Source organism: Zea mays, chromosome 4 (genome assembly GCF_902167145.1).
Source record: "Zea mays cultivar B73 chromosome 4, Zm-B73-REFERENCE-NAM-5.0, whole genome shotgun sequence".
In the NCBI taxonomy this organism is placed as follows: Eukaryota; Viridiplantae; Streptophyta; class Magnoliopsida; order Poales; family Poaceae; genus Zea; species Zea mays.
The window spans coordinates 42,263,281-42,272,724 of record NC_050099.1 but is presented as its reverse complement, the minus strand read 5'-3'; the positions used below and the strand labels follow the sequence as shown (position 1 = coordinate 42,272,724).

At 44.6% G+C, this 9,444-nt stretch overlaps 2 protein-coding genes across 2 annotated transcripts; both read left to right on the top strand.

The window, feature by feature from the left end:
• Positions 1–368: 368 nt before the first annotated feature.
• On the top strand, positions 369–2,435 carry LOC103655244 (uncharacterized). The gene is made up of 5 exons (XM_020552038.1): positions 369–545; positions 637–770; positions 878–1,096; positions 1,834–1,981; positions 2,413–2,435. Exons 1-5 carry the CDS (start codon positions 497–499, stop codon positions 2,433–2,435), a joined length of 573 nt encoding a protein of 190 aa, XP_020407627.1. The 5' UTR covers positions 369–496.
• Positions 2,436–4,576: 2,141 nt separating this feature from the next.
• Positions 4,577–5,157, top strand: LOC103653167 (uncharacterized). The gene is made up of 3 exons (XM_008680129.2): positions 4,577–4,629; positions 4,761–4,834; positions 5,045–5,157. The coding sequence occupies exons 1-3, from the start codon at positions 4,577–4,579 to the stop codon at positions 5,155–5,157; spliced, it is 240 nt and encodes a 79-aa protein (XP_008678351.1).
• Positions 5,158–9,444: the final 4,287 nt, after the last annotated feature.

Below are 9,444 nucleotides of genomic sequence, written 5' to 3'. Positions count from 1 at the left end.
ATAGTTTTATTTGGGGGGTGAGAAAAGGATCAGCATGTTCTTTCTATGGCAGAACTTATGTTTGTTCTTTTCAGACTCGCCAAGTGGCTGCAAAAAGTGCACCAAACACAGAAGGTATTTAGCGCCCCGAGATCCTACTGTCAGGCATTATTTAAGATTTAGGAGAAACATGCCTTTTCATTCATATCAAAACAACGCACATATAAGAGCATCCATTGTGTTATCGTAGATTTAGTCATATCAAAATAATCGGACTGGACATATTATTTGTAGATGAGTGCTCACCACAGAAGACCCTCTCGACGCCACCTTATGCAGATGTTGTTTGCTTGTCACCAGCGCAACTTGGATTGCAAAAACAAAATCAATTGGTGAGTGCCCCTAGAAGGCAAGAACCTCCCTGTCACAACCTTGCTGTATTATAAAACACCATCTGTTTGTTGTCAGACTTATTAACTTGTCTTACGTACTTTCTGTTGTCTTGTTTCTATGTCAAATGAATCCACTCCAAATTCCTAGATCCTTCCCTGTTCCTGTTAATTCAGGTGAATGTGAAGATTCATAAGCTCCTTAATTTGTTCTTCTGAACAATACTTTCCACTAAGATTTTTTATCGAAATATTCAACTCTTGACAGGATTGGTTTATGAAGAAGAGAGTTGTGATGACGACGACGATAATGATAGTGACAATGTTGGGTTGCTGGAGACTCAGCCAGATTCAATTGAAAGTGAAGCTTTAACATGTCCGGCCGAGGAGCTTGATTTGCTTGTATGGACTTATGAGCTCTGTTGCATTCAAAAAAAAACTTATAAGCTCTGCAAAGTTGTATACATAATGTCTGAACACTCACGTCATTCACTTGCAACTTTTAGCAGCAAGAAGGTAGCAAAGAAAGAATGTTCTTCTTCCAGTTCCCAAAATCTCTTCCTTTACCCAAAAGGTCGTCCAGTGCCGGCAAGGAGGTGATGGAAGGATCCAACCTGCAGCAGCTGCCTCAGGGTTATTTGGGCAAAAAGGCCGTGAACCTATCACAAGTCGCGGACAACACTGGCCCTTTCTTGTGCATCCAATATACTCTAAGCATTATGGGACCCGTAATGGATGCGCTTGTTGTGGTGCGCAGGGTGTCGGTGGAGCTTAGGTGCTGCACAAGATGGTCAGTGAGCATCATGTGTGGCTTTCATCCTTATGATGTACACGAAGGTTGGACTCTTTGACCCTAATTACTAGCTCTGATGACGTTACTGAATTCATAGTAAGTGCTTTTGTATCCTTTGTGTTCAAGTCTCTATGCCTAGGTAGCAAAAGGATCTGGTGAGGACATCTGTTTCATGAATGCCAACTACCTACAGAATATTACACTTATATAATTATTTCACTATTGACTAATGAAGTTATTTTTAGAAACAATGGTCAAGGACCCCACTCTGGCTCTATAGTATATAACAGAAGCTCACCACACAAGATCGATAACCCTTTCAGATCATACTATACCAAGCTGCTACTTCACTTCAGTAGAACAATTGATCACACACAAGAAGTTCATATCAGAAAATGCAGGTTGTCGCTACTCCCATCAGGTTCTCGGATGTGTTCCCATCAAGGGCTGACCGTGGAGAAGAGCACGGTGGTGGTTAGTGTCCCTGTTGTTGTCACGGCGGTGGTTCCGTGAAGATCAAGAGGAGCAAGGATGTTGTCAAGTTCAAGGTGCGCCCGTTGCAACTCCAACCTGTTCCCCCCAATTCAGCACCAAAGACAGATTCATTGTAAGGAACTTCAAAATCTGGAGGCGCTTAGGATGCCCTAGCCCGCTGCTTTTGTCTCTGTGCAGCCGTCCGATGGTAAACCCACGCCGAGCAACGTCTCGAACAAGAAGATGAAGCACGGTGGCAAGGTGTTGTTCTTGGATGGCGCCGGGGAGGTCGCCGTCACCCTCAGTCGCAACTCGCAACAGCCTCTCTCCACAGCCCCTCCACCCGGTACGCCATAAAATCCCTAGCTAAAATCAGTTAACACTTAATACCACTAGGTAATATCTGAAAATTGAAAGGAAAACTGTGGAACTTCATTTAACAAGGAACACAAAAATAACATGAACAATTTAGTTCAAATGGTACTGAGACGCATACCTCTTTCAAAAGGCAAAGAGAATCTGAAGATTTTTCAGCCAGTTGATCACGCAGAACTTGGATCTCGTTCTCAGTGTCCATTTCCTAGACATGTATTCAGATGACTTGAAACATATTTGGTACCCCATAAGCTCCATAAGTAATCAAATAAATGCATTGCCATTACTAGATTCTTGCTCTTAGTACTTGGTGCTGTTCGTTACACCTAATCATGCACTTATGATGATCTAACATAGCAGGTGAATCTTTCGGTGAATATGCTGCCTGTGACTTATCCGCAGAGCCAAAATTACCAACAAGATGATTTCCATAAAACTGTTGCACGGACCTTGAGCCAAGGATCAACACCGATGAGCATGGATTTTCATCCACTTCAACAAACTCTTCTTCTTGGTAAATTCTTACTATATTAATGTTTCTTTATTATAAAAGTTTGGGTTAGTCCCTGTTCTGCCATCTCAGTATGCTGTATTTACCCTTGGCTCGCTGTAGTCTGCGTTCTACAATTCTCAAATCTAGCCAAATTTTATTCGGATTTGTTAATTTCTCACTATAAAAAAATTGATATCTTGTGGTTAAATTTGAGGGCATGTCTATCATGGAAAAATCACGATGCATCACTGTATCTTCATAGTTGTGTATTTCTGTATTATAATTTTGACTATTTGTTATTTTGTTTACATGATTCAATTTTGTTCCTTTCCCCCCTCTTGGCAGACAATGGCCACTTCTCCCCAAGTGAAAAAAATTCTGCTAGAAGACCTTAGAGGGTTTTAACATTGGGATGGATATTTGGGCCCTTACCTTGCTTTAAGTGGAGATTCAGTTTTCTGTTTTCACTTAATATGACAACTGAAGAGCGAAAGACTTTGAAGGGCACGGAGTCTTCAGCTCCTTCTGTTCCTCCTGATGGAGGAGTCAGCAAGGAACCTAAAAAAGGGGGAGATTACCCAATGGGTGAATTTCTATCCGCTTATTAGAACCACTCATCAGGTTTTACGATATGCATATTCCTTCTTAATTCTTATACATGTTTGTTTATATCTGGCTTCAGGAGGACAACTGGTCCAGCACGCCGCTCATCCAAGGGCAACTGGACTCTAGAAGAGGTAAAGTTGGCACTCTGGTTTCCTAAATTCGTTAATAGCATGCATTTTCAGTACAACATTTGAATAATGAGGTAAATAACCTATCTTAGGTAGCTTTGTTGAATGCTATGCTAAACATCCATTCTCAATTTAATGGAAGGGAATTTTGTCACACTTTGTGATGATGGCCAAAATTACCTAACCTTGAGCGTGATAAATGGTCACAAGTAGTTTTGCTTTGCATATTGTCCACTGCTAGCGTCCAAAGAAATTTCCTTCTTACTTTACAAGCTAGGGTTCATCCTTGTGTGGCGGGCAGAATTACAGTCATGGCTTGGACCTACATCTGCCAGTGAGTTTACATGCTCCTTATCCAACATTTTACTATGCACTGGTTGGGCCTTGAGACTCTTAGCTTCTTTCCACTGTGACAGATTCTGAACCGTGTTTATCACAGGATGAACATAATGGCATCTATCACAGAGTTTCTTTGTCGTAGTTAGAGGGCTTTCTGCCTCTACAGAAGTACCACTGCTCTTGGGTGCAGGACTGACAACTTCTGCGTTTGTTGGTCTTTATTTTCAGATCAAAGAAACTTCGTGCGTTTGTTGGCTGTTGAAGGTTGTGCTGCTCTTGGTAAATTGTTGGAGCCACAAGATTGTGTAGCTCACATTCTTCCATTCATTATCAATTTCTCCCAGGTACATTTCTCACAGTCGCCTCTTATTTTTGCAACTTGTTTTCTGTGCTTTTACATACATAGCATATTCCCAATTGAGATGTTACAGATGTGATCTAGGCTCATTTGCTCATTACTTTTTATTTTGCTTGATCTGTTAATGAAATAAAAAAGTACCCTGTCCTTAAGGTGTGTGAACTCTGTAATCCTTGTTGATTTCCGACCATGAATCAGCTGAATTGTTATTTTTTATCATGTATTGTTAGGTACAGAGTTCATGCCCATACCATTTATATTATTCTTAGCCTACCCATACCACTTTGATTTCATTTTTCGTCCATGTTTCAGTTGAATTTTCCTAACAAACTATGGTGTTAATGCCATGGATGCTTGTGTGTATTGGTGGTTTGCTATTCTCACGTGTGGTTTCCTTGTGGTGTTGTTCTGAGGTCTACTTAACACTTTTGTCGTGGTTGTATGGTGTTGGGATTCACTAGGAATGCGATCGTAGCGGCTCGGGCTCTTCCTCACCAAGAGGAACACAAACGGAGCTCGGGTTTTTTTTATTTTGCTCTGCATTATCTACTGCTTCTCCATTTGATAAGTAACCGATCAATTTTTTGAATATTTCGAGGAGTATTTCGAGCACATCGGAAGTGTAGGAGTTGGTGAACACCCATGATCTGGAGATGTCGCAGTTGGAAGGGTCCAGGAAGATTTATGAACAGGGAGTAAGTGACAAGCAATTGTTTTAGATGCTCCTGTGTTTTTTGCCTTCAGTTTCTTGATGTAGTTGTTGCCTAAATTTTTGTACCTTGTTCATCGTACTGGAGATGCTACTTCATGTGGAGTTGGTATGTAGGATGATTATCACGAGTACTTCAAGCGCTCATTTGAGGAAGACATCGCTGCGCAAGTGCCTCAAGGAGTGGAATGGTGAGCCCCTGTCCATCTGCTGAACAGAGAAAATATGAGGAGCAAATGACTACATTTTTAGTTAACCATTTTATTCCTAAATGACTGCATACTTCTCCCTTATCCATGTATTTAGACTTTTCTGCAATCATTATGCATACTTCTCTCTTGTCTAATCTCTTGTAAAGAACAAGTTCCTTTGTGCCTGACATATTGGGTTTTGATTCTTAGGGGTTACAACTATTGATGGGGGGAAATCAGGCAGAGGAGGGCATGTTGACGGACCAAGTGGCGAGGCAAAATTTTCTAATGATTTTGAAGTTCATTATATTGGCAGTAGCTGATGATCACTTCTGTGATGGATCGAGTAAACCAAGCAATTCGGGATATTCAACTCCACTTTGATGACTGTGTGTACCAGCATGAGATGTTGATTACAATTCACGACATATTTATTGTTGTTTATTTTTTATTTTTTATTTTTCATATTATAGTGATGTTTATTGTTCCGTATATATGTTTTATACCAACTTTTTTACTTCCGTTGCAACGCACGGGCACATACCTAGTTTTGTTGATAAGGGTCTTAAGCTGGTTGTATGTTTGGGTTGGCTCCTCGCCCCTTATCATCGCAAATCTTCCAAGCTTGCCCTCCACCAACTCCATCTTGGTGAGTAAGGTGACGTCGTTCCCCTCATGAGAGATCTTGAGGGTGTCCCAGATCTGCTTGGCATTGTCCAAGCCGCTCACCTTATGGTACTCGTCCCTGCACAAAGAGGCTAACAACACAGTAGTAGCTTGTGCATTTTTATGAATCTGTTCATTAATAAATATAGGACTATCCGAGCTATCGAATTTCATTCCATTCTCAACAATCTCCCATATGCTTGGATGCAGAGAGAACAAGTGACTACGCATTTTGTGACTCCAAAATCCGTAGTCCTCCCCATCAAAGTGTGGAGGTTTGCCAAGAGGGATGGAAAGCAAATGTGCATTTGAGCTATGCGGGATACGCGAATAATCGAAAGAAAAGTTTGAGTTAACCGTCTTTCGTTTGTCGTAATCGTTGTCGTCGTTGTCCTTTTGGGAAGAAGTGGACTCATCGCTGTCATCGTAGTAGACGATCTCCTTGATGCGTCTCGTCTTCTTCTTCTTCCCATCTTTGCGTCTGTGGCCCGAGCCCGAGTCGGTAGGCTTGTCATCCTTTGGCTCGTTGACGAAGGACTCCTTCTCCTTATCGTTGATCATGATTCCCTTCCCCTTAGGATCCATCTCTTCGGGCGATTAGTCCCTTCGTGAAGAGAACGACTCTGATACCAATTAAGAGCACCTAGAGGGGGGGTGAATAGGTGATCCTGTGAAACTTGAAACTTAATCCACAAAAGCTTGATTAGGCGTTAGCACAATAATGCCAGGTGGCTAGGAGAGGAGTCTCAACAAAACACAATAACCACAAGAGATCAATCACAGAGATGGCATAGTGGTTTATCCCGTGGTTCGGCCAAGATCAACGCTTGCCTACTCCATGTTGTGGCGTCCCAACGGACGAGGGTTGCAATCAACCCCTCTCAAGCGGTCCAAAGACTCACTTGAATACCACGGTGTTTTGCTTGCTTTACTATATCCCGTTTGCAAGGAATCTCCACACTTTGGAGCCTCTCGCCCTTACAAAGATGTTCACAAAGAAGCACAGAGTAAGGGAGGAATTAGCAACTTCACACAAGACACAAAGATCACAGCAAATACGCACACACAAGACCTAGACTTAAGCTCAAAAGACTAGCACACTAGAACGGAGCTCAAATCACTAGAATGTTGAACAAGTGCGCAAGAATGGAGTGTGAGTGATCAAGAGTGCTCAAGGAATGCTTGGTGTACTCCTCCATGCGCCTAGGGGTCCCTTTTATAGCCCCAAGGCAGCTAGGAGCCGTTGAGAGCAATCCGGGAAGGCAATTCTTGCCTTCTGTCGCCTGGTGCACCGGACAGTCCGGTGCACCACCGGACACTGTCCGGTGCGGATTTCCTTCCTTATTTGGCGAAGCCGACCGTTGGCAGCCTTGGAGCCGTTGGCGCACCGGACACTGTCCGGTGCACACCGCACAGTCTGGTGCCCCCTCCCGATCGTTGGCTCGGCCACGCGTCTCGCGCGGATCGCGCAGCCGACCGTTGGCCCGACCGACCGTTGGCTCACCGGACAGTCCGGTGCACACCAGACAGTCCGGTGAATTATAGCCGTACGCCGTTAATTCCTTCCCGAGAGCAGCTAGTTTGCCTGAGCCGGCCTGGCGCACCGGACACTGTCCGGTGCACCACCAGACAGTCCGGTGCACCCAGACAGAGCTGGCTTTGGCTGAAACAAAGCTATCACTCTCCAATTTGTTTTCTCCTGTTTCCAGCACTTAGACACAATACATTAGTCCAAAAACAATGTACTAAGTCTGAGAAACATACCTTTATACTTGATTTGTACTTTGTCCACCATTTGACACTTAGGCACTTGTGTTGGACACTAAATCACCAAAACACTTAGAAATGGCCCAAGGGCACATTTCCCTTTCACATGGTCCTTGCCATGTCCAGTAGAGTTCTATTCTTCCTCTCAACTACACCATTTTGTTGAGGTGTGTAGGGAGAAGAGAACTCATGCTTGATGCCCTCCTCCTCAAGAAAGCCTTCAATTTGAGAGTTCTTGAACTCCGTCCCGTTGTCGCTTCTTATTTTCTTGATCCTTAATACGAACTCATTTTGAGCCCATCTCAAGAATCCCTTTAAGGTCTCTTGGGTTTGAGATTATTCCTGCAGAAAGAATACCCAAGTGAAGCGAGAATAATCATCCACAATTACTAGACAGTACTTACTCCCGCCGATGCTTATGTAAGCTATCGGGCCAAATAGATCCATGTGGAGTAACTCCAGTGGCCTGTCTGTTGTCACGATGTTTTTGTGTGGATGGTGGGTACCAACTTGCTTCCCTGCTTGACATGCGCTACAAACCCTGTCTTTCTCAAAATGAACATTTGTTAGTCCCAAAATGTGTTCTCCCTTTAGAAGCTTGTGAAGATTCTTCATCCCAACATGGGCTAGTCGGTGATGCCAGAGCCAACCCATATTAGTCTTAGCAATTAAGCAAGTATCGAGTTCAGCTCTATTAAAATCAACTAAGTATAGCTGACCCTCTAATACTCCCTTAAATGCTACTGAATCATCACTTCTTCTAAAGACAGTAACACCTATATCCGTAAAAAGATAGTTGTAACCCATTTTGCATAATTGAGAAACTGAAAGCAAGTTATAATCTAAAGAATCTACAAGAAAAACATTGGGAATGGAATGGTCAGGAGATATAGCAATTTTACCAAGTCCTTTGACCAAACCTTGATTTCCATCCCCGAATGTGATAGCTCTTTGGGGATCTTCGTTTTTCTCGTAGGAGGAGAACATCCTTTTCTCCCCTGTCATGTGGTTTGTGCATCCGCTGTCTATTATCCAACTTGAGCCCCTGGATGCATAAACCTACACACTACAGGAATTCTAAAGATTCCCGTCGGCCAAACTAACTCCCGTCAGCCAGCGCAAAAGCCGACGGGCATAGCGTAATTCCCGTCGGCCCACTAGCAGCCGACGGGAGTTATGTTAACTCCCGTCGGCCATATCCCACGCTGACAAAGATTACTTTAACGCCGTCGGCCACGTCCCAGGCCGACGGGGATTACGTTAACTCCCGTCGGCCACGTCACAGGCCGACGGGGATTAACCAGTTATGAGACCGGCCGCGGCCACGCGCGAGCTCATTCACCTTCGTCTTCAAACCGCCGCCGGCTTCTACCTCGCCGCCGCCTCCGCCCCTAGCCGCGCCCGCTGAGCACCGCCGCCCGTAGCCGCGCCCGCTCCGAGCGCCGCCGCCCCTAGCCGCGCCCGCCCGAGCCCCCGCCCGCGCGCCTAGCCGCTGCGCCGCCTGCCCGCGCGCCGCCGGCCCCGCCCCTGCCCGAGCTGCGCCGCCGCTGCCCCCACCGAGCGCCCCACGCGGCCCCGCCCCCGGCCGAGCGCGCGACGCCGCCCCGACCCGCGCCCCCGCCTCGAGCGCCCCCACACCGCCCACGGCCCGCCCGAGCTGCGCCGCCCCCTAGCTCCCGCCGTCCGCCCTCAACAAGTCGCCGCCGTCCACAAGCATCGCCGTCCCCAGCCCACCGTCGCCCGCCGTCCGCCAGTGCCTCGACGCACCAGTCAACCACCGCAACCGAGGTATAATCTTATTTCTAATTAATATGTGATTATTTTCGTCGGTTTTTTATGGCCGACGGGAGTTAACTTTCTAATCAAGTAGTTTAAAATTGTTAATTGATAGTGTTCTTAGTTTTCATATGATTTTATGCATTATACTTGCTAGTTTTAATATCATGTGTGGCTTGATGTTAAGTAAAAATTAATTCTATTATTATAGTTGATTTAACAAATGGTTTATGTTTTAATTTTCGTCGGTTTTTATGGCCGACGGGAGTTAGCTGTAATGCGATTATAATTTGTTTAATATTGTTATTTGTTAGTATGGTTTGACCTAATATTATTTGATGTATGATATTTGTTATTTGTAACTTGATTTTGTAAATATGATATGATGTATTTGATGTTAT